Raw genomic sequence first — 25,841 nt, 5'->3', positions numbered from 1 at the left:
CAAAGAATGCAAACTGTCAGTGGCCATTAGTCCCCTGGCTGATGAATTGGGCCAGACTGTACTTCTCTTCAGTTCTACAATCCCAGGGGTAATTAGTCCTGCATTAATAAGTATGTGTAAACGCACTCTCAGTAGTCTCGATTATGGTTTTTATGGTACACAGTTCCTTACCAGATATTCGATAAACATCAGATTGAGGAACGGTCTGCAGTTTGTGTATATTGACTTTTGTAACAGTAATTCCTTGAATATTATTATTTTTTAAATCGAAGCCTAAAGATGATATTCAACCCTGTGTTCACCCTACTGTCCATTGCTGGACGCCAACCTCTGATCTCTATATGGGCTGTGAAGAAGGATATCTCTTGAAAATTCCTGCCGACACATTCAAAACTGTTACTGTCAATCAAAAGCTTTCACCAGATGCTAAAGGTGAGAATTAGTATGAAGCCAAAGATTGTCCCAAGCCTTTTTTAAATCACTGGGAATAGGACACCATTGACATAGGTGAGAAGGGAGCTGCCTCTGCATGGTGGTTTAGACCTCATGTGATTCTTTTTCTTCAGGACCACCTGAACCTGGAATATCCGCCTGTTCCATTCGCACTCATATATAGGCCTGTTTAATTATTTACAAGACATGCATGCCAAAGGCACAAATCCCATTTGTTGCTGCCGCTTCTTTTCTTTAAAGGGAAACTGTTTAAGAGTGGACTTTTGAACCGTGAGGTTGCTGTGATCTTGACTCCCTCACAACCCTCCTTAGCTCTGGAAAACTGAAATGGAATGTCTGATTGAGATGGCATTGTTAAGATATACTTTCTCTGAAATGCAGGAGAGTTATATTGCCAGCTCGGTACTGGGCAGCACTTGATTTCCCCGAACAAGAAAATCCAATTCCTCAGTTAGTGTATATAGCCATGCGGTGTGAGACCTTGAACTCATAACCTTCACAAGCAGTGCTCTTTTCACTGTGTCACCATTTTTCCTAAGGTTCTGCTAAACTGAACAGTTCCTTAAAAACTTAATATTTATTATTATTAACTAATGTGTAAAAGTATTCCAGTAAGTACTTCCATGTGGCTGTTGACATTATTCAGACACAGGCATTACGTTAATAGTAAACAAACTCCATCTTCAAAATTAGCTGGGAGAAAGGTGGAAACCTGGTCAGTTGCACATCTATCTGTGCATATGCCTCGGTCACGCATTCCTTCCATACGCAAGTAATGGTAGGAGTATACAGTCCCCAAACCAGTGCTCCATGATGTGTAGAAGATTATTACAAACTTCAGTGTCTGAAGTGGCAACAGGAATTTCAGTAAACAAGCACATTCAGATTCTCCATTGCATGAATTGCTTTACAGCTACAAGTAGAGTGGCGTAATGTAAAGCCTTTGTCTCTTTTAATTTAGATCACACCTGGCTCTAGCAGAGTTGTCAATAAATTATGTAGGTCACAACTGACACATTTTCCTTTCCTTTCCAGCGAAGAAACGGGCAACTTTTCGATCGTTGTCACACAGTTCCATGAAAGCGGACGGTATCTCTTTTTTAATACTAATTGCCTTTGCAGAAAGCATCTCCCATTTGGGGGGATTGTAACAGTATTCTTCATATGTATTGCTCTCTGGTAGGACACAAATTGTCAGAGGCCCATATGAAATAATGGGGTGATGTCAGATTTGGTGGTTTCATTAGAAAACTCTCCAGTGCACGCAGTATAATTGGAGATCTCAGCCAATATACAAGAGAAGCAGTTTGGGGTGGGGGGGATTAACTAGCTAGGGCCAGACCTACACCAAGCAGGATATAGCACTATGAAAGCAGCATGAAAGCAGAATATAAGAGGCAGGAGCCACACTACTGCTTTATAGCAGTATTGAAGTACACTGACAACTGCTGGGGCCCATTGACATATACCATATACTGCTTTCATAGTGCTATATCCTGCTTGGTGTAGATCTGGCCTAGGAGAGAAGGGCTATGACTTAGCACTTGGGTATATGCCACACAGTTATCATTGAAGATGGGCAGGGTAAGAACAGTTGTTTGGGATCTGGAATAGTGGGCAAGATCCCTACCTTTAACTCTTTCCAACCCTCTGTGACTTTCATGTGTTATCAAAAGGAAAATGCAGATTCAAATAGTGGAGTAAAAATGGCAATTAAAAGGTCCAAATCCTGATTGGTTTCATGCAAAAGTGCACCAGGAGAGAATATAAATAACTCCTGAATACAGCTGCACAAAATGGATCAGGATCAGGATTGGGCACCTTTGATTGGGCCCCATTATTAATGTTTATGTTTTATGTGATAAAGTGAAACTACCCTTTTGGCTTTAAGGAAAAGTTAGAGCTCCCCTTTTACTTTGTTCTTCTCATGCTCCCTGGACCATTCAACTCAAGGTTCCAGCAGTAAGGGCATCCAAAAGACAGTTGTACTAGACTCATTACTACCCTGCTTACCCTTCCCTGTACCTGTTGGCATTCTCTTCTCCTCCTTATTGTTTTACTATGATTTTATTAGATTGTAAGCCTATGCGGCAGGGTCTTGCTATTTACTGTTTTACTCTGTACAGCACCATGTACATTGATGGTGCTATATAAATAAATAATAATAATAATAATAATAATAATAATAATAATAATAATAATAGCTGAGTCCTCTGGAAGCCTGAACATACTTTTAGGTGGAAATATATATATATAGTGCTGTCACTTATGAATGCAATTTCTCTATTGCTATGAAACAGATTGGATACAGGGCTCTCTGAACTTTCTCTTTGGATAAGCACGTATTCCTATTTGATATGCAATTCCAAATTAATATAGAAATTTTATGGCCCATATGGGATAACCAGATAGGTATGGTTTATTTTGTGCTGACCCAGGATACATTAGTGCAAGTGTGGGCCACAAGCATATCTCCAGATGTTTTGGCAGGAGCTTCTGAGAATTGAAGTCCAAATCTGGAGTTCTATCTTTATTTAAAATGTTTCTTGGTCGCCTTTCAGGGCAGAGCCTCCCCCAGGACAGTTTACAGAAATAACCTTCTTAGTTTCTGCCCATCCATGGTTTAGCTATGGTGGTCCTTGTCTCAGAAGACTAGCACTCCTGTGAAGCCTTTGCTACCACTTTGGGGGATCATATAGAATATTATTCTTCATGTACATTGTTATCTGATAAGAGGGTGGGTGGGAAATGGCCAGTATTGGTGGCTGCACCAATATTGTGGAATTCCTTGCCCTGTGCAGTAAGGGTGGCCCCCAATCTCAAAGTCTTTCACCACTTGACAAAAACATTTCTATTCCTGCAGACTTTTCCCTGTTATGTGTTTGTTTTGGTTAAAGGTTTTATCTATGGTCTCTGCCACTGTGTTTTGATTGCCGCTATATTTTTATTGAATGTGTGCTTTTATGTCGTACTGTGGTTTTGAATTTTCGTGAGCATCTCTGAGGGGTGCATGGGCACTAGAAGGGTGGGATATACATTTCTACCTAAATACAAACAAAATAAACACAATTTCTGATTATCCCATATTACTGTGCGGGGTTACTGCTTTCACACGCTGGCAATTCATTATAAAGGCTATGAAATGAAAGTGATAATGTTTTACGATCTCATACTTTGTGAATACTTTCCATAGCTGAAGGAAGGATGGAAGCTCAAAATGTGATCCTGCTCGCCATGGCACTTCATAAGGACGGACTGTTTGCAGCTGGAAGTGTAAGACACCATTCAGTAGAGTCTTGTAGCTTCTTGCTTGGGCACAAGTTTGTGGAGCAAGAATAGTAGAGGGGTGCTGCGCACACACTGTATTTGTATCACTGAACTTCTTTCCACAGAGAAGAGGCTGTTTTTTTTAGTGAGCTCAGGCTGTCACTTTCAGGCCCTGGCAGTCTAGCTCCTATATTAGCTAATTGACATTTTCACTTGAGAGAAATACTCCCTGCCCCAAACACTGCAGAGAGAACTCTCTTAGAGACCGTAGTGCATAACTCTGGGGATAAAGATGCCAAGAATTCAGAGAATTTTTTATCTAGTGCTTTAAATATTAAGCAGTTCAAAGAAGAAATTGATTTCATACATTGCTAGCTATAGAGTAGACATAATGATACCAGATGTCACCATGTCTAACTCCAGGGGTGGCTCATCTATACCCAAGATCCCTGTCATATAGATTCATGTAATTGAGATTATCGTGTGCCGCTTACACAGAAACCAGCAAACAAGTAACTATAAGCAGAGTCAGGGATGTACACTTTGCTTTAAAACACATTAAAAATTATTTGCCAGGACACCCAAGATTTTTGAGCCAGTTGAGCAGTAATGTAGAACCTCTGGTCTGCAGAGGCTCAACATCCAGCCCCTTGGATTTCTCTGGGGTGGGGTGCTTAGCTCCAAAGCCCTGGCCCCTGGAGGAATCGCTGCTGTTATCACAGACCCGACATGCTGGTGGCCGGGGATTCAGCCAGTGCTGGGAGGAGTGGCCATTCTTCCTAGCACCTGCCAAGTGGCTTTGCCCAGCATCTCCATGGTGACATTGGACACTATGTGAAGCCATGAAGCGGAGAAGGTTTAGAATTCCCTAGGGTGACCGTACGAAAAGGAGGACAGGGCTCCTGTATCTTTAACAGTTGTATTGAAAAGGGAATTTCAGCAGGTGCTATTTGTATATATGGAGAACCTGGTGAAATTCCCTCTTCATCACAACAGTTAAAGCTGCAGGTGCCCTGCCCTCTTTTAAATCTGGTCACTCTATTATAACTCCTGCAGCTTTAACTGTTGTGATGAAGAGGTTCTCCATATATGCAAATAACACCTGCTGAAATTCCTTTTTCTATGCAACTGTTAAAGATACAGGAGCCCTGTCCTCCTTTTCATATGGTCACCCTAGAATTCCCATAATGCAATCCTGGAGTTGCAGAAGCCAGTTCTGTATTCATATCATCTAAGGGCCAAACTAGACGAGACACTGGAAATCTATCATTGGATATTCCCTTCCTTTGAGTTAAAAACAAACAAACCACAGGGTAGGGGAGAAATTTCTTAAAATATAATTTAGAGATAGCTTGCTGCTCTGGGTGCTGCACTGCTAATTATATTGTTTATGGTGTGTCTGTTTTTGCCTAGGATGGTTTTGTGCGTTGTTACAAATTCAAAGGCACAAGTTTTCAGGTGGAAGATTGCTTGGAAATGGAGGAACCTATAATAAATCTGATCTTCTCCCCTGATTACATTTACTTATTAGTAGAAACAGAAAAGGTATATTGTTCAAGCCAAAGTACTGCTCAATAAGCTTTCTGGCATTTGTATTTGTTGTGGTTCTTTCATGCAAGCCCATAATCACTATAACATGGGGATGTACGTAGTCAGTGGGCATGCGGTACATGTGGGAAATGATGGTAATCTAATGATGCTGGGTGACTGACTTACTCTAATTTTAATTTCTACCTAAGAAATAACAATGAGGTGTAAGGTATAAAATTCAGCAGATTAAGAGAGTAATCCTACAGTCTTGAGAAGAGTGTACCAGGGGCCATAGGGCTATGCAGATTCTCCTCTTTATGGCTATAGACAGAACTCTGACTTTGAAGAAGAAAATCTGAGCACAGAACGGACCTCCCAGCCAACATGGAAACCTCCACAGTGGTTTCCTCCCCATAGTTAGAACTCCAACTTCAGGGAGTAGGGGGAGAACATGTTGGAGGCGTACCAGTGGGCAGGGTAGGAGAGGCCATGGATCTGTTAAATTCACAGCCCTCTCATCCCCCAACATGGAGGAAAATTTAGAAAAGCAGTGGGTGGAAATAGCCCCGCAGAGGGGAAGAAACAGAAACTTCAGTTCCTTCCACTCTTCTGGCAAAAGTCCAACAAAGCTTTGGACAGATCAGAGCCTCCAATATCAGAGTGCTCTGTCATTCAGGCTTCTTGCCCTTAGGATTGATTCCTAATTAATACGTCTAAAATTAACTGTGGGCCTAATTCTCAGTAAAATCAATGGCAGAGGACATAATAGCTCTTAGCAAGTTTCTTATGCTCTTCACACTCATATATTCCTCTCATGTTTTACTTGTGATGCTGTTGCTGGCACAGTTTCTATCTCTTCCAGATTCACATTTTACAAGGAGCCATTCTGTGTTAAACTGGATTTAGTTAGTGCTGAGAGACTGAGTGAGCATCCAAGAATCCCAGTGAAACATCCAGTTTAGGAATGCTATTTCTGACTTCCTGGACTGTAACAATACATGCTTGTGTCCTTACAGCATTTATAGGGCACCCTGGTTACAAAAGCAGTGTTAAAACCTAGAATATAGATCAAATACCTGGGGAAATTAAAAGGTTTTCATCTTATGCAATAAAGAGAACAATGTGGACATGTGAGGAGCCTTTTTGTGGAAAGTGTTCCAGAACTGGAGTTCCAACCCTGAAAAGGTCATTTCTTCATAGCCACCCACCTCACTACTGGAGAAAGATTTCCAGAGAAGATCTCAACATTGGGTACTTCGTACTTCCTAGTTGTTTGCGGGGAATAGCCACAAGCATTTCTTACCATACAATGAAATACCAGAAGTAAATCAGGATTATCAAGTAGAAAATAAATTTCAGTGGAATTGCATGTGGACTGTTATAGAGATGAAGTAGTTCGTATTAGTGGTAACCAGGTTTTCAAACTATTCTAAACATTCGTAAGATGAACAAGTTACCCAACAGTGTGTTAGATATATTTTGCTAAAATAATTAAGGATATGGATATATATTGAATACTTTCTCTTTCCTTGCCATAATAAATTATGATTTCCATTTAACAGGGATCACTTTGTATCTTTAATCCTAATGGCTATGAATTTGTTTCCCTGTTACTGGATGCAAGTATAAGCAAGTTCGTAGCAGCTGATTTTATTGTTCCAGGAACCAAGTACTGCGCAGTAAGGAATTGTTACTTTTCTTAAATAACAAAAGAGAAAAAACATTTTTCAGTTTTATAACCGTCTATGGGTGTCTATTATCAGTAATGGTGACATTACTATGTTGTAGTTTTGCTTTGCAAAGGTGCTTAAATCCTAGTTTCTAAATGGGACTTGAAAGCTTATTTTTTATTTTAATTTTTACCCCATTTATTTTGCATAACATTCTAATCTAAGCAACTGGATAAGGCATTCCATGAATCTAAGCAAACCAGCACCTAATGGGCTTGTTATTTCAGTGTACAAGAACCATGACATGAAGGTAACTACCCTTATTCAGTACAGCTACTGGCGAAGGAAGAGGCATTTTCCTAGCAAGTCCAACATTTTTGCTTAGCATAAATAGTGAGCAAGTATAGTAATAGATAACATAGAGGGGTTTACCTGATCATGGAAGGAAAATGTCATCATGGCTTATTTTCCATTTCCATTCATGCTGGTTGCAAGCTGCCTAATTAGAATAACTACCCTCACTGGGCATGTCTTGTTGCGACATCTGAATTAAGGCTCTGAAATAAATGGCTGTATGTTTACATCATCCTCTAGAATAAAAGGAGGAGGAGGAGGATAAGCACTGGCAGCCATTATCACTACAGGTAGATATTTGTCATTTTCCTTCTGTTGGAAGCTAATCTGGAATACTCTGAATATCATCCAAGGTTTAGATGTATGCTACAAAAATCTAAGGCTGACCAGTGAAGATGGAGAGCTTTAAAATATTGAATGCGTTTCTTTAGTAATTTTGTGAACCGCCCAGAGAGCTCTAGCTATTGGGCGGTATAGAAATGTAATAAATAAATAAATAAATAAATAATAGTAGCAATAAAAGTTGGATGATTGTATCCTGTGTAAATCATCAACAATATAATATTAAGGTCACTGGATTAAAGAACAATATTATTATTATTATTATTATTATTATTATTATTATTATTATTATATTTATTTGTATCCCACCTTTTGCCCAATGCTGGGCCTCAAGGCAGCCTTACAAAGTTTAAAACATACATGGGGGGGCACCATAAACGTTTAAAATACACAACAAAATTATAAGACATTAACATAGATGGAGGGCCAGATTATTCTCCAAAGGCCTGCTGGAACAAAAAAGTTTTAGCCTGCTTCCGAAAGCCCATCAAGGAGGGAGCCAGCCTAGCTTCCCCGGGAAGAGAGTTTCAAAGCACTGTGTGTAACCCCATCCAACACAAGCTGAATCCCTATTCCCTGATCTGCCTTTCAACTGACCAGGAGCACCTCTGTCTTATCTGGATTAAGCTTCAATTTGTTCGCCCTCATCCAATCCATTACTGCCAACAAACACCGGTTTAGCACAGAAACTGCTTCCTTGGAATTAGGTGGAAAGGAGTAGTAGAGTTGGGTGTCATCAGCGTACTGGTGGAACCACACTCCACAACTCCAGATAACCTCTCCCAACGGTTTCATGTATATGTTAAATAGCATGGGGGACAAAACAGAGCCCTGAGGGACTCCACAGGCCAACAACCAAGGAGTCGAACAGGAGTCCCGCAGTACCACCTTCTGGGTCCATCCATCCAGGAAGGAATGGAGCCACTGTAAATCAGTGCCTCCAAGACCCATCCCAATATGGCTCTGAAAATGGAAATCTCCAAAATAATGAAGGACTGTTGTGAACTAGAGTAAACTCTTTTTATACCGGATCTGCAAACTCACTCTATCTTGTATTAGTGGTAAGCTTTCAGGTTTCAATCCTAATACTGTTAAGCCCATGAGTTTCCTATTTGAAATCAGTAGCAACTGTCCCATTTTTTTATGTCATTAGATTATTACTTTAGTTATTGTGCCATCCTAGTTATTGTTCCCTAGGTATTTGCCTAAATTGTGAGCTGTCTTAGGGGCAAACTAGATAGGCAGTACATCTTTGGCTGTGTTCGGACGACACGGTAGTCAATGGTGGGGTAATAATCAACTTGACAGTTGTTTATCTAGGGGATACTCCCCACACAACATGATAATCAACTGTGGTGTGGGTTAGGATCAGTGTTGAGTTGACTATTAGTCCATGCTGAATTGTCTCACTCATCCCCTGCCCTCTCTCCCCTCTCAGTTCTTGCACTAGTATCCCATCAACCATTACTGCTGAAAATCTATTCTGCCAGCTGGACTAGAACAGCTGCCACTTTCACTCTTGGCTTGTGACTCTGTGGCTGACAAAATAACCAATGGTGCCCTCCACAAAACATGATAACTAACAGTAGTTCAGATAGCCAACTCTGCACAGCATTGGTTATTTGCATTGCTTATTTCGGCCAAATAACCAACCATGGGTTAAAAATCTACCTCCACACAACACGATAACCCATGGTGGGTTAAATAAGCAACCGTCGACAATTTAAACCTCCATTGGTTATCATGTTGTCTGAATCCGGTCAGTGTGTTTAAATATATAGCTGCCATAATCACATAGAAAAGGTGGTTGGATTTGTTTATAAAAGCAAAGAGGGTTCATGGATGAGGGGAGCTGAACCCTCCTTCCTTTTGTGGCTTACCACCCTCACGCCCCTCTCCCTAAATGCTTTTCTCAGATTTGGGATAATGTCTGATATCAGAGTCCCAGATGGGACAAAAGTGCCTGAAGAATGGGTATGCAGGAAGGTAAGTCATGAGTGGTTGCTGGGGGTGGAGGGCGGAAACTCTGTGCTTCTCACTTCCACATCCCCCTTTTTAAAAAACATTGGACCCCCCTTTCTAAGTATTTGTGGGTCAGTTTCTTGTTTAAGCACATAGAATACTATAATCACATCTAATTCAGCCCTTATATAAACTTGTACAAAGGAAGTAGAGGGCACTGATGTACCAATGTGGTTAGTATGCCAAGTCAATAGACTGGTTTATTTTCTATAACAGTCACTCCCTTTCTCTTCTAATTTACTTACAGTTTTTTCTTTCTCTTTTATATTGTAGTCCGTAGCCGAATCAGGAGAGGTGCATGTTTGGCAATTGGATGATGGCGCTTGTATCAGCAAGCTAAAGCTACACACCTTGGTATACACAAATGGCATTGAGGTTTCTAATTAATGAGATGTATTATCTGTCTCTTTATATATGCCATCAGTATGATTTGTCCAAGAGATAACTAGAATAGACACATATCATTTTGAGTCACACATTAATACTATTTCAAGTAAGAAAATTCTCCATAGGGTTTTTGGCAGAGGAAAATAAGTAGTCCATTTTCAGTGACAAATTGTGCCTGTATGCAATGAAGAGTATATATAATAAGATTTTGTATTTATGGATTCACTGTTATATTGCATGCTTTTAAGCCTCCCGGAAGAAGTTTCCTAGGTAAATGTGTTAAGATGAAATAAAATAAAACGTAGTGATGAACGAACCTACCCCAACAGAAATCCTAATTTGTTAGTCAAATTACAAATTCGTCCATCCAGTCTTGGACTAAAGTTCTCCATTAGTTACTAACCTGCATGGCTGTCTTCTTCAAACATGATTGGTTTGCTGAAGGATTTCACAACCAAAGTTTTACATGCTACACACATTTGATCATAGCCAAAAGATCCAGAGGCAATTTTACACTGATTGGCTTGGCAAACGAAGAGGTTAAGTGACATCACTGCATGAGTATTTTAAGTGGGATACTTTAGCCATGCAGACTGCAAAAGCCCTTGTAATCAGTCAGTGTGTTGTTTGAACAGCAACGACACTGAACTTGGTTAGATAACTATCCAAGTTTGGTACACATATGGGCATTATGAATTTAAGAGATTCTCCCAACGAACCACCTAATGTTGAGTTTTGGCAGCTCACTAATAGAAAATATGATGCAGAGGATGGTCTTGGAATGATTGATACAAGATTTGGGGGCTTTGTCTTTAAACCCTACAAAAGATAAGTTATACTTGAGAAAATTAGAATAGGTATCATCCTAGAATCTTTTTATACATATAGCCTTATCATGAAGAGAATCAGTGTCACTTGTTCCTTCCCTAGGTCACAGCAATGGCTTGTAGCCTATCTTCTCATTGTCTCGCAGTGGGAACTAAAAATGGCCAAGTCTGCTTCATAGATCTTACTGATGTTGAATCTCCTAGGGTGGTTCATCAGGTTCTCCTTTCCGACGCTCCTGTGCAATTTTTGCAGTAAGTAGGTAAAGCAGAGCAGAGAAGAGTGTCTGGTCCTGACCACAAGAGGAAGCCCACAGAGAGACCTGGGAGTAGCTCAGGCTAGAGTTTCAGGACCCTGCATACCTCCAATGAGACAACTTTGAAGAAAAGGAGATAGGGAGCTCAGGATGTTATTCTCCTTGGGCCAAACGTCCCCTTCCAGGCTCTGCCCCTTTCCTGACGAGTGGAGAACTTTAAAGGGGTAGTTCTCTGGCCGAAGCCTAGCACTCTGTGACCTCTCACTCAGATCCCACCTTGTACATTGCCTGTGCTGGCTACCAGGCACCAGGGAGCATGAGGTCCCTGCTGTAAAAGCGGGGGAGGCAGTTCCTCAATAGAATTTAGTTCAGGAGTGCAGCCTCTGAGTTTCCCAGTTCAGGGGTCAATGGCTCAAGGGGCTCCTGGCTAATAGGCTCCAACCCAGGTTCAATATAAAGGCCTGGGTTCAGCACTTATCCAGTTTTCACCCATTGTCTTTTTGATCTAACTAGCTCCTCCTTTTCTGTGTCACCGTCTTGGCTGCTGCTCATAGCTGGGCATCAGCTAGTAGCTTAAATAAAACTATGTTTCTAGTGGGAACTCTCTTTATTCCACTTCACACAAGCATAATGTCAAGAAGTAGTAAGAATTGCAGCCCAAATATCAATGAAATTCAGCTATATGATCCACTACAAAGTAATGCTAAGCTGAAAATTTTGCCCAAAGCTGCCGTAATCAGGCATTTCTGGGCAAAATAATCTAAATTCAAAACATTCAAATGGCCTTGTAAATAATTGGGATTCATGTGGGCATTAAGGGCTGTATCAGTTGTCAAGTCAAAAACTGTACTTGCATTTTAATGTACTGCCTTTGCTCTTCTTTTTTCTCAAGCTATGAACAAAGTGGCCAGTTTCTCATAACATCAACTACAGATGGAAATATCTTTATTTTAAATGCTATACCCTCAACGTTTTTTCAAGTCCTCGGATGTGTAGGTAATATATATCAGCATGCACATTCATGCCCTGTATATGCCAGTTGTAACTTAATAGATATGATTAAGATTTTATTCTGGAATTTCTCCTTAAAAGGGATTATCATCTGGTTTGCATGCCACCTTTATTTAAAGGCCATTTTCCAAGTCTGTTGATTTTTTGCTAATGCCCTGAGAATTTTTGCTTTGGTTCCTTTAACCGTAATCATGTGTGTGTGTTGTCTACGTAGCTGCAGCAGAAAGTCTGGAGTCAGTGAGGCAGGAAGTAGAGAAAATAATGTTTCTAAACAATTTCCGTGATTATCAGGATTTTGATGATTGGCTCATTATTTGATCACTTTGGGTTAAGCACTACTGTAACCTAGTATTGAGCATGTTTATTCAATTTTTTTGGAAAACATGCATAATTTTCTTTTTACAGCAAACACATAGGTTGCATAACAAAGCACAGATTAAGGAGTTGTCCTCAGTTAGGACCAGGATGCTGTTTGTTCCTGTGTATTAGATATAGCTATATACTTCTTTTTTACATAGAAATTATACCACACAGAGAGGGAGAGGGAGAGAGAGAGAGATGGTCTGCAGACTACAGGTTGCCCACATATGTTCTAAGGCATATTTTAAGGGCATATAATGTAGCCACCTTGCTGATTCTTAGCAGTCTGAGCACCCATGTATACCACTTTTAATTCCATGATGAAAGTAAGGCAGAATATAAATGTACTAAATTAAGTAAAATAAATAATTTTCATAACTTGGCTTATGCAGGTCCCTTAAAAATTGTACACAATAGGAGGCATATTAGTTTGCTGTTATACCTGGTTTGAAATGTTGGTTTCTTTTCATTTTAGCACTGAGCAGTGAGATTGTTGACCTAACTTCACTGTATGATATAGAGAAAGATTCATCTGAAGTAATTGCACTCCTTTGTCCGCCAGAGACCAAAAGAGCAAGAGTGGAGATATTTAATCTTCCTGAAAAGATTGTTTTGGGTAAAAATGAAATATTGTGTGAAGTTTTGCACTAACTAGTTTTAAAAATCATATGTACTCATACAAAAGTTTTACCTGAGTATGGATCCTTCTATCACCAAAACACCACAAGATCCACACACATTGGGGAAACCCAATGTTTGCAGAATTAAAAAATCAATCAAAAATGTTAAAAAGGGGTGGGGAGACCAAAACAGTGAGGAGGACTAAGGAAGTTCAAAAATAGTATGCTGAATGACTGTTGAAATATGGTGAGGACAAAAAAAAAATAATAGGGGAGTAGGAATGGAATGGAGCATCATGAAAAAGGGCATAGCTGGCTGGCCCTTTGTAGAGAATCTTGAACAGGAACACTCCACACTGTGGGCTCCATCACAGGTAGTTTCCCCCCCCCCCCGCTTTGCCTCCACGGTTTTTACCTCCAATGCTCTTTCGCTTGTTTGCTCTTCCACTCCACCCCACCCCTTCTCTTTCTCCCTCCAGTTCTTTGGTTCCTCCTTCCCCCCTTTAACAAGACAGGTCCTGTCAGATGAGTACTTCAACCAGATCACCTTTCTGCCTGACAAAAATGGAACGACCCTTTAGTCTGGCTCTTTGGGGGCATTGAGGGAGTACAATCCTATCTCTGCAAAGATTTGGGCATTTTACGATTTTAAAAAATGCTTTTGAGCCTGGGATGCAAGGTTTGGGTTTTATATTGAGGCTTGGAGCTGGCTGCTGAGAGAGATTGCTTTTCACTGCGAGCACCTGATGCAATCCATTCAAGCCAACAGCAAGGCTCCCATCACAGTACACACACCCCAACAAAGGAAAACATGCTTATGGAAAATAATCCAGACTTTAGGCGTTCTAGGAAAAGACAGAAAAGGCTGGGGGAAGCGGCGGGGGTGTCAGCAGGACAGGCACAGTGTCATGTGAGTACCATGCTGCAAATCTGCAGACCAGGCATATCGAGAGTGCACTAAATCACTAGTGATGGAGCTCTGTAACACTTTAGTGCATGTCCCAGTTGTCTCCTTCTAAAAGACCTGGATCAGGGAACTTAAACTTGTCTTGTGTTTTTTTCACAACCAATGTTTTCAAACAGAAAACTGCTGACATGGAAGTAACTTTTCTCTGTCTTTTCCATGCTCACGGTGACTCTTTCAATGTGCAGAGAATGAGGAGTGCATCACGGAAAGAGGAATGTTGAAAGACAATGTCATTCGGAAGCATTCATATGAATTAGAATTCCCCCTAACATCTCTGGTCATGAGGAAGGACGGCACAGTGTTTGGCTATGCAAGCCAGGCACCTTTCATCTGTAAATATCATCTTTCCTCAAAGGTATCATGTTGGTTTTTGGTGTTCTGCTCTGTGCCACACCTGCCATACAAAGTAGGTGGCCGCATGTGGTTGTAACTAATCAATGGAAACTACCATCATCTGCCCCTACTTAACCCCTGTTTAGCTGAGATGAGCCACTATTGGGGTAGAGTATTCAAAGATAGGTAAACATCCAGCCCAAACTCTGGTCCTCACTGGCAAGAGCTTGGCCTATCCTAACCATCCTTTGTAACTCACTCGATAATGTGTAACCAATCAGTCTAGGCAGAGAAAAAAACCTATCTCTAGTGAGTTTGATAAAAAAAAAATCAAACCTTCCGTTCCAAACTAAAACAAACAGATAGATAGATAGATAGATAGATAGATAGATAGATAGATAGATAATTGGAGGCATGAATCATGTGGCTGTGATTTAGATGTCACTGTGATTTAACAACACAACAAGAAACTTCAAAGACCCTGCAGTACAATAACACAATTCATAATTCATCTAGCTTGATCCTTAGTTTACTTCTTTTACAGGTAACTAAAAATAACCGTCTGAACTGAAGTTCTTTCAACCATTCAACAGATTACATGCCTTCTGTAGCCAACACTACATGTGCCACAATAGATCAACCTTAATGTTATGATTGTCTCCCCACAAAAACTGCAAATATTCTGGAATAACTGGATTGTTTTCCCAGATGTCCAGAAACTTATCATCAGTGACACATGCCAAGACCTGACAGTTACAAGACCTGCCACAGCATTCACTTTGCAAATGGGGCAGTTGCAGCCGATCTCTCAACTTTGCCTTACAGGAAGTAAGGATACTGGGAGGAGTCTATTTACAAAGTTGAAGGGCTCATTGGGCAAGGTTATGCCTGCACAATGCATCTAGGAAAAAGGCAACCTTGGAATCATGAAAACTTCATTAGGAAAGCAAGGCTCTGGAGTTTTGGGCAGAGGTTACATTTAGCAATGAATTATATAAAACACAGAAGCCACATAGTCTCTGCCAACAGGGCTTACAGTAGGAGGGGCTGTAAAAGCGGAAAGAAGTGGACAGGGCTTGCAAGATAAAGAAGTATCAAAGATGGGGTGAACAGAATTAACAAGGATCACACTGGTTGGAAATGCTGAGGCTGCCACAATATAGGGGCATGTCTACACAAAGGGTTTGCCCCGGATTGGCTTCGCAGTAGCGGCATGTCATCTACATGATGCAGCCACCATTGCGAAGCCATCTGAGGGCAAACCCTGGAAACTCCCCTCCGAAAAAGTCAGGCACTTACCCCGACTTTTTTGGCAGCGAAGCCCATGGCACCCCCTGATTGGTCGCCATGGGTGGCCCCACACCTGTAAAAGTAAAAAATAAAATACAAACCGGGGGGGGGGGGAGATACAGATAATTAAAAAATTAAAAGGGGGGAGGAACGGCTCCGTTCCCCTCCTCCCCTTGTTCTTGTGTGTTTTTTAACTTTTAAACACTCAGAAAGTTTGCAATTGCGTTCCTTCCCGTGCAGATGTCGGGAAGGAACGCAAGTGCAGATGCAAGGCATCTTATAGCACCAAAGCGCCACCGTAAAGACGGGGGCTAGGAAACGGTTTTGCAGAAATGGGATCTGAGGAGAGCGTTGAAAGGGGGTGGAGGAGGTTCATGGGTGGGAGGAGGAGTGGCCGATCCATTCATAGGTGGCAGCATAGGAAATGGGGACATAGGAAGGAAACCAAGGGGTCTGCAAGCAGCGGTCTGCATTAGGTTTAATATGGCTCTGCCCAGAGACAATGGAATGTCCAACCCTCTGTTTTGTTTTTGTTTAAATTATTGGACATGAACAATATTACTTGAATATTGCTCATGTCCAATATTACTTCCAATGTATCTGCCTGAATATTGCTTTCATTGTATCTTCAATATCACTTCCATTGTATCTGCTATGTGACATTGCCTGTTTGGTTTACAGATATCCTGGAAAGACCAGCCAATCACTGTTTCGGAGAAGAAGACACCCAGCAAACAGCTTGGACAGGCTTTCCTGCACTTGTCACCTCATGGGAAGTGGTTAGCTTCAGCTGCAGAAAGTGGGCTATTATATATCCATGATGCTTCAAGTATGGTAATTGTCAGAGTATAGTTCCCATTCAACCAATGCTCATTAGAGCAGTCAGACAAATGTTTAAGCTGTTACTGCCTTTCTACCAAAAACTGGCATTCAAGATGGCTTACAAAACAATTTAAAATGTTAAAATGATCAAATACATTAAAATGCAGCCTTTGGAATGCCTTCTCTGCAGGAGTTCAATAGGCACCAACTTTACAAGTGATTTGGTACCAGCTCAAGGCTTGTTTATTTACCCAGGCATTGTCAAGCTGGGTTATGGATTTAGTCTGTTCTGCTCTCTTGCTGTTCTCATTTTTTTATGATGGTGTTTTATTTTGTATTGTGATTTTAGCATGATTAGTTTTATTCATGGGTTGTACACTGCCTTGATATCTTTGTCCTGAAAATAATGTTAATTGATAAATACATATTCAGGCTGGCACTGAAACCTACAGGGCGCAGTTGACCCATGAAACTTAGTCTGCCAGAACAGAGTGCTGGTGGCGCATGAACTGAGGCGCTGGGGAGGGGCTGCTGGAGGCCCTGGTTCAAGACCCCATCCCACCCCTTACATCGAATGGGCTGGTGCAGATGACTTAATCGCCTTTAAGATATTGACAGCTGGTCATGGGATTATGGGCTCTGCTTCCCAGCCCCTCCTCTGTGATGTATCAATTCCCCAAACCTTCCCTGATAACCTTAACTATGGTTAAAGGTTATATTTACCAATTTTAATCCTGATTAATGAGAAGGGTTGCTTGCATATCCACTTCAGTCCCAAGTCAGCATTAGCCATGTTTAAGGTTGTCAAAGCAAATACAGCCTTTAATCTTGTGAGAAAGTCCAATGAAAAAGTTTTCCCTATTTCCAAGTATGAAAAAATGAAGTGCTTCATACACTTTCAGGACTCCATCTACCATCAGTAAGAAACTCATGTGCATATATAGCTCCAAAACATTATAGAGTGTTGTATTCTTGAACATGTCCGTTAAAATGGACATGGGCACACAAGATATTTTCCTATGTATTTACTTTTTAATTGCGAGCCTTCCCAGGCTTGGTCAGTTGAACTACAAATTGCAATAATTAAATAAACCGGGCCTGTGTAGACATTGTGAGTAGTATGCAGTACTGCCACTACCCTTCAACGATCTTAGCACTAGGATTTTCCAAGGAGGTTGCTTAGGCTATTGCAAGTCAATTGCAGAAGTGGAGTGGCAGAATTGGCTGTGTTTCCAATCTCTTCTCCACACTTCCCCTCTCTAGTCTTTTTCTTCTCTGGAATGGACACCCTGGCCAGCAGGTAAAGGAGTATTTTTTCTCTCTCTTCCCCTCCCCTCTTTCAGGATGTCCTGGCTCGAGAGCACTGCCATTCATATAATGGACGGGGAATCAGATCACTGGCATTCTCATTAGATGGGCAACTTATGCTTGTCAATGGCAAGCAAGATGGAGCACTTGTTTGTCTAAAATGGAAGTAAGTATGAGTTCAAGAATATGTATAAAAAACAAACAAGCGTTTCAGCAATCATATTATTTTACTATTTAACAGCAATGTAAACATTTTAATTTGTTTCTCTGTATGGCATCCTTCATTTCCAACTTGCAGGACCATTATCTAATCCCAAACATTTTTGAGTGTTAATTTTAAATGCTCCAGTCTAATTACTATCTGTAGAAATTAGTATTCTCTGCCACAAAATACATAACGTGAGATGCTTCAGCAGATCCCTGGGTGTATGTAGATTGTGTGATGCCAGCGTCCCTAGATATGAATATTTCTACAAGGGAAGAGGAAGCAAATTGCCCAAGGATAACATCTTTGGAAAATGTTAAGATTCTGTATTATCAGTTATTTTAACTATTTCTTTTACGTCAGTTAGAAAACCAAGCCAGCTAATTTGTTTAACACAGGCTACAGTCCTTACATCTGAGTAAATGATAGTGGTTTTTTCCAGCCCAATCTACTAAGGGCAGTAGTATAATCTCACCAATGTTCTCTCATTTTTCTCTCTTTCACCCCCCTACCCACACCCCAGGAAGCTTGGAGAGCGCAAGATGAAGGATGCAGTTGACTTTGGGATGTATCTTCTTACTGTGCTTAACAACTATATTTTTAGTGGAAACGCATTTCTAAAGTCCATGCCAGAGTGGGCGATGATATCAAAACCCACATATGAATTATCCTTTGAGACTACTTCTCAGGTCTTACACTTCTTAAATGTATCAAGATGTGCAACAAAAAAGTATTGGATAGAAGAGAGTTGGGAACTAGAATAATAATTTCTTGTATCTACATAAGAATATAGGTAGATCCATTCTGGATCAGACCATGGGTCCATCTAATCCAGCGTTCTGTTCACACCATGGCCAACTAGTTGTTGATCAGGAACCCATAAGCAGGACTCAGGTGCAACAGCACCCTCTTGCCCATATTCCCCAGCAACAGGCCTACTGCCTCTGCTACTAGAGGGACCACATAGCGGTCAGGACTAATAGCCTGTTGGGTTTCCAAGCCCTCCCGCTGCAGTGCAAGGCAATAAAGAAGTTTGCCAAGTAATCCATAAAACTTTATTCAGCAAATAAACATCTCTTCACACCTGAAGAGAGTTAAAACACTAGGAACTTTCCTCTAGGCTAAAACATGGCTAACTAAGTTATACAATTGTCCTTTCAACAAAAGGGAAGGGTTTTTTTCCCCCTGAGTCCCTTAACTTCAGGGAGGATTCCTCTGAAGAAGCCTTTGGTGAGAAGCTAGCCAAACTTATTGCCTCTCGCCTTCTTTTAGCTCCGCCCGTTTGAATCTGTGGCAGACTCTGGGATAGGTCAACTCTCAAGTCCCTTCCCCCTCTGAGGATTGCTGAGTTCCCACAGACTCTGAGTTGTTAGCATTTTCGCTGATAAAGTCTTGTGAAGATTCATCCCTGGCTGCTGAAGAGCCTGGCAGAATCTCCACCCCTGCTTCCTGTGTAGGCTGGTACATTTCTATTCCTGTTTCTTCTGGTTCAGAATCTGATTCCAATAGATAGCCTGAATTCTTTCCCCTACACTAAGGGGAACAGGTCTGATCATGACATAGCCATTAATAGTCTTCCCCAGGAATTTATCTAATCCCCTTTTAAAGTAATCCAAATTGGTGGCTAGCACTACATCTTATGGTGGTGAATTGCATAGTTTAACTATGTGCTGTGTGAAGAAGTACTTTCTTTTATCAGTCCTAAACCTCCCAACAGTCAGCTTCATGAGATGACCCTGGGTTCTAGTATTTTGAGAGAGGGAGAAAAATGTCTCCCTATCTACATTCTCCACACCATGCATAATTTTGAACAAAACAGATGTTAAAAACCATTAAACTCTAAATCAAATATATAAGCAGCTGTAAATAAATACTGGAAAATATCTGGGTGGAAGATACTTGTATTGCAGGAGAAAACAATGGATATCAGGTTCTGTCTGATTTTAATTTTAATTTTAGGTGAGGTTCCATATGGGATCGACTATTGAAATGACAGATCAAGATGAATACTATCTTCTGACCCAAGCAAAATCTGGTGAAACATCATGGTTAGGCCAAAAAGCAGTGAAGGTATTTTCAGTACTGCAGTAAAGTCTTAATGGTAACTTGTCATATTGTCATGCTGCCCTGTGAAAAAGCCTGTTTTTAAAGGTGCACAAGTATCAATAACTTGTGGAAACTGATCAGAAGTGAAAGCCAAGCAACTTCAGCTATATTTGGCCAGATCTACACCAAGCGGGATATGACACTTTGAAAATGGTTTGAAAACTGTATATAGAGTGTGTCCTGGGCCTCAACAGTTGTCACTACTGTTATCAAACATTTTAAAGCAGTAGTGTAGATCCTGCCTCTGTGCCAGTGTCCCTTTTTTCATTTCTGTTTGGCATCTCTTTGGCTCAGTTCAGATGTCACATTCCCTGTCCAACAAACCATGTTTTGCTGGGTTGGGAAAGAGCAACACATTTGAGTGTTCCTATGCTTAGCGTCATAGAAGACTTTTTGGGATTAGTTCGTAGTGACATCTGAACTGGCGGCCATGGTTTGGTTCAGGTTTGCAGTCCTGCTTTTTGGGAGTTCTCAAGCAATAGCTTTCCAGTCTGGTTGTAACAGCAAACCATGGTTTAACAAACCAGGAAATTTTCCTCTGAAGGAGGGCATACTAGAGGGTGGAGGAAAGAGATGAAAGAATGCTCAAGTTCATTGGTAGTTCCTTGTCCACCAGTTCATCCATTTGCTGCTCCCTGGAAGTTTGCAGTAGTCCGTACTGGAAATAGCACAGGATTACATACAAATCAAGGTTAGGACAATTAATGAAAGTTGATCTGCTGGTTAAAAGGCCTCCAACCTGCTGCATGTCACAGATTCTGTTCTAGTCTATCACACTGCTAAGGGAAAGGAAACAGCTAATAGAATTATTGCTCAGACAGCTTGATTTCCATATTTTATTCCCATCAGAAATTTCCTGTTCTTTGCTTCATATACCCAAGATTGTATTGTTAACCAATTGGTTAACCACAAACACTGTTTGCAGAAAAAACCCGAATCTAATGAAAGGTGTAACTAAACTTTTACTGGGTTACTTTTAACTGTAGGTGTCTCTTTATCCCTTCTTGATTTGTTTACACGCTGTAAACAGGCATTTCCTCGTACTTTGGCGTGCACCTGTGTTTACAATGGTGTACAGAGATTTTAAATGTTACTTTGTTACATTTAACAGCTAGAGACGTCCCTTCTGAGGAATAACTAATCTTTGACTGTTACTTTTAACTGAAGGTGGCTCTTAATCACTTCATGATTTTTTTACGGGCCATATGTTATTGGCATATCATTGTACTTTGGCCTGCAACTGTATTTATAAAGGTGTGCAGAGACTTTTTTATTCATATTTTATTTTGCTCTAATTTGCAATACATTATGATTATTTAATTATACTTGACATTTTTGATATTAAAAATAAAATTTCATAGTACATTGTTATAGAAGATAGCCTTATTGGGTATTTTTTTAAAAGCTTTATAAACTCACGACTTTGAATTATAGTGAAAATTGTTGTTTATTCATGGAATTTGTGTGCCAAGAGCTTTCCAATGAAGTCTGTTTCATTAGAATTGGTCAACAGGAAGGAAGTAAAAAAAAAGATGGGCAACTAACTCCCAACTTTGAATTAAGAGGATAAGATTATTTTTCTGTTCCTCTCATTTTATTCCTTTCTACCATCTCTGTGTTACCCTTCAGGCTATCAAGGACGAGAGTAGCAAGTTTGCTGAAAAGAGAAAGGAAGTAAAAAATGGAATTAAAGAGCTCCGTAAAAAGGTATGTGCGGAGAAATTGCCAGAATACTTCCAGAGGCACTGTTCAGGCATTACTCTTCTCCTTCGTCTTTGGGACATTATGATAACGGAACCCACTTTGTTGTGACTTTTAGACGTTCCTTTAAATTATTCATTCTCTTTTTACTTCAGCATGGTTCTCCAGTCTTGTTATTCTTCAGTCTTTTTAAAGTTCAGTCTTGTTATACTTCAACTCCAACTAACATGGCCAATAGACAGAGACCATGGGAGCTGCATTTTGAAAAGATCTGGAGAACTGCACGATTCCCACCACTATTTTTCATGCCTCCCTCACTGATCTTTTCTCTCTTATGAAAAAAACCCAACCCTTAGATTCAGGAAATGATGCTTGAAAATTCAAAGGTACCTAAAATTGAGAGACTGGACCAACAAGAGTTCAACCTGGACATAGAAGAACAGGAGAAACAACAAATGCACAGTGAAGCAGAAGTGGAAAGGGTATGTCAACTTGTGGGGAGATGGTTTAACTTGATAGCTGCAGAACGGAAGGAATCATTTTCAACAGCAGGAGTAGACGATCTTTTGTGGCTTGCAGGCACATGTGGCAATTTGAAAAAGGGTCTCAGGTACCAACACAAATTGCTGTGGAAGGGGAAATGTTGGGAGCACCCACTTCTCTGGATTTTCACCCTTTTTGCCACTGCCTTTCTGGATTTTCATCCCCCCTCCCCCACCACCATTTTTCTGCAGGGCACCCTTTTGTTGAATTCTCGCTCCACTGACTTTAATGGAGGTAAAGAAAAGTTTGATGATTATGGGCCCACTTGGGGGTCTTGGCGGTTCCCAGTGTGGACCCCTGGTATAGAGGGTAAAGAACTAGAACACAAGAAGATTAAATGTTGTCAAAAACTTTTAAATTTATTACTTTACGTCATTGGCAAAACATCTATTTGTGATGTGTAGCATGAGGTTGAGTAATTGTTTAAAAAAATCAGCACTGAAATATTGACAAACAGTTTTGGTAAAAAAAAATATACAGCACTGAATCCAAAGTCACACCAGTGGAAGTCCACTGGTGGAACAGGACTTCCCAATCCCCGCCCCCTCGATTGCAGCCCCCTGCACGCCTACCAAATCTGCTCTCTCCAGAGCAGATTTGGGTGGCTGCAGTGGGGAGGGGAAATCTCTACCGTTAGACATTTCCCTTCTTTTGGTAGAACAGCACCATTGGATCCAACCCATGACCTTTGAATTTCCTTCCAGCTCTGTGATTCTGTACCAACAGGTGACTAGGGCAGCTATGGTTCCAGTGATTTCCTGAATCTGAAATGAGGAAATCCAAATTCTCCTCCTTTTTTAAAAAATTAAGGAAAATTGTGAACATTTGCATAAATGTTTCTTGCCTTCTGTAACATCTGCCTGAGCCTCCAAAGGATGAGCCTGCAGGTGGATTCTTGTCTTCTAGTTGGCTGCAGTTGCCAAATTCTAATGTGGCACCCTTGGCCTGCCATATGCAATCAACATTCAGAACCTATTTCAAACTTGTTTTTCCTGAAATAACCCCCTTTGACATTAACCATTCAGCTGACATTCAGCTATACCCCTTATTTATTTATTTATTTATTTATTACATTTCTATACCGCACAATAGCCAGAGCTATTAAATGCCTTGCTGGGCATTTTCTCTATGAAGTTGAGAAATGATATCCTTTGCATTACTTATAATCACAACTTGAGACAAAAGTGATTCGCCCTTTGAATATGTAAAGAAATTAGGACTTGGAATGGGTTCAGGAGTTGGTATCCGTGGAAACCAGCCATGTAGACATGCCCTCATGCGGTCACTGGCATTTTGTCCTGGAATAGTGCAACTAATGCAAATTCAGCGACAACCTCTGCAACTCCAGAATCTATAGCAGCCTTCCCCAACCTGGTATACTCCAAATGTGTTAACCCAACCAGCTGCCCTCCAGCACAGGATGCTGGGAGTTGTAGTCCAACACTTCTGGAGGGCACCAGTTAGAGGAAGATTGATCTATAGAAACAAGTTTTGCTTCATTTTATTGATGGCACCTATAAATTTCCACATCTAAATGCCACTGACATTAAAGAACAGAGTGACATAGATATGAAATTCCCAAACTCATATTTTGTATACCCCAGCTTCCATTCTTGCGAAATGCCATTGCATTAATGCTTGGAGCTTACAACCATTTAGAAGGGCTTGATGTGTAAGGTTTTCAGATGTACTAATATCAGTACAGGGTTTACATGAATGACATTGTAAAGCAATGGAATTAGTATCCTTCAGCTCATTTGTTTTCTTTCTTATGAAAAAGGTAAGGAAGGATATAGAGATGGAAAATCTAGCCAATTGCTATTTACGTGAAATCATTAAACAGGCATGTTGGGATGCCATGTCTGTTAAAGGGCGTTCAGTTAAGGTAGGTTCTGTTACTTTTTTTCACACCTTTCTCCTGTTGTAATTAATGTAATCAATTAATAACAGTGAAGCAGTGAAGAGCACAACCGTATGCATGTTTAGACAGAAACAAGTCCTACAACTCCCAGCATTCCTCAACCAGCTATGAAATAAATGAGAACGGTATGGGTGCTTTTTCATGGAATCAGTGCTAGAACATTCTCAGTGGCTTGTACCCATTTAGTCAACTTTTCTGAGTGAAGCTCTTGCAGATCTCTGTATTACTTATTCCTGTCATTTAATTTTATTCTTAGGGTTGAATCCACGCTAAGTTAGTTGAACTTAATTCCCATTGAAATCAATGAAACTTAGTCATTACTAATTTATCCTCTTTGATTTCAGTGGGACCAAAGTTCAACTAATCTAGTCTGGGTCCAGTCCAATAGAAATAGGTGCACACAAAGAGTTCTATAGCAGCTTGAAGACTGATATTTTGTGTATATTTTTACCCGAATTTTCTCCCACCTATTATCTAAAAAGGTGCATGAGAGCTCACAATATGTGGAAGAATAAAAGTAACAAATTTATTGTGGCATATAAATTTTGTGGCCTGAGTCCACATGAAGTGTATCAGATGAAATGAGCTTTAGTCCAGGAAAGTGTATGTCCCAATAAATTTGTTAATTATTAAGGAGCCATGGGATTTTTAGTCTGTTACAGCAAAAAGAACAAACACAGTTAACCTAGAAAGCCATCCACATAAATGTTGAACATTATTTTGAAAAATAAGCCAAATGAGATATACCTCACCTGCAGAATCTTTTTCTCCCCATAAAGACCTTCCACTCGAATTGTGAAGTTCAGAATTTCCCCCTTAAAGAACGGAGTCCAGAAGAACAGCACATGTTGGAGAGAGTTCTGTATATAAAGAAGATTGAGTTGACAGATCTGAAGGTGGAATCTCCCTTTCCTTCTGAACAAAAATGTTTTTGTTTTAGATTGAACAAAGTCAGACTGATCATTTAAAACCTCAAGCCTCCTAATTGTCAGTCTAGCTCATTGAACTCTTCCATAGTTTGCCTTTTATCCTGATAAGTTAAATGCATCAAACCATAGGTTATGGCAACAGAGGCAGAAAAGACCTGAAAAATATAAACAGCACCTGCAAAATACAGACTGCTCTACATTTGATACATATCCACAATACTCCATCCCCTAATGAACATATATAATAGTATAGAGTAGAGAAATCAATACCAAACTGATATTTTCATCCGTTCTTCCTAACACTTGTTGTTGTCTTGGTTACTGAATAAACTCCTTTTCTCAGAAAGTAGCCCCTTGAATCCCTGTCTTACTGATTTGAGAGAATTACAACAGCAGTTACAGGTTGGCAACACTTTCTAAACAGAATTTGGCAGTTTTTATATAGTTGTATAAGTTTCACTCTACAACCTGAATGCAAAATATCTTGGGGCCAAAATAGGTGCAACATTATTCGTTAGTAATTGCATGAATGCTTTAAAAAATAGCACTGGCATATCCCCAATCTGGATCAGAACTATGACATTGGGAAAGGCAACTTTAACAATAAGAGCCCTGCTGA

The 25,841-nt window shown here is 40.4% G+C and overlaps 1 protein-coding gene across 1 annotated transcript in view; it reads left to right on the top strand.

Annotated features, from left to right (window-relative positions):
• The window catches only part of CFAP43 (cilia and flagella associated protein 43), a 54,960-nt gene that overhangs the window by 11,445 nt on the left and 17,674 nt on the right, over positions 1–25,841 (top strand). Inside the window, exons 6-23 of the mRNA XM_063133245.1 lie at positions 273–432; positions 1,489–1,542; positions 3,647–3,726; positions 5,134–5,265; positions 6,813–6,929; positions 9,912–9,992; positions 10,956–11,104; positions 11,999–12,102; positions 12,953–13,093; positions 14,250–14,419; positions 16,369–16,521; positions 17,853–17,983; positions 18,546–18,711; positions 19,982–20,092; positions 21,758–21,835; positions 22,186–22,311; positions 24,153–24,257; positions 25,073–25,189. Of these exons, the coding sequence (XP_062989315.1) occupies positions 273–432; positions 1,489–1,542; positions 3,647–3,726; positions 5,134–5,265; positions 6,813–6,929; positions 9,912–9,992; positions 10,956–11,104; positions 11,999–12,102; positions 12,953–13,093; positions 14,250–14,419; positions 16,369–16,521; positions 17,853–17,983; positions 18,546–18,711; positions 19,982–20,092; positions 21,758–21,835; positions 22,186–22,311; positions 24,153–24,257; positions 25,073–25,189 (2,175 nt within the window). The remainder of the gene's footprint in view (positions 1–272; positions 433–1,488; positions 1,543–3,646; positions 3,727–5,133; positions 5,266–6,812; positions 6,930–9,911; positions 9,993–10,955; positions 11,105–11,998; positions 12,103–12,952; positions 13,094–14,249; positions 14,420–16,368; positions 16,522–17,852; positions 17,984–18,545; positions 18,712–19,981; positions 20,093–21,757; positions 21,836–22,185; positions 22,312–24,152; positions 24,258–25,072; positions 25,190–25,841) is intronic.

The sequence above is a fragment of the Elgaria multicarinata genome, chromosome 8, assembly GCF_023053635.1.
Source record: "Elgaria multicarinata webbii isolate HBS135686 ecotype San Diego chromosome 8, rElgMul1.1.pri, whole genome shotgun sequence".
In the NCBI taxonomy this organism is placed as follows: domain Eukaryota; kingdom Metazoa; phylum Chordata; class Lepidosauria; order Squamata; family Anguidae; genus Elgaria; species Elgaria multicarinata.
Note: the sequence above shows the minus strand (reverse complement) of the source record. Positions and strands in the feature narration are given on the sequence as shown.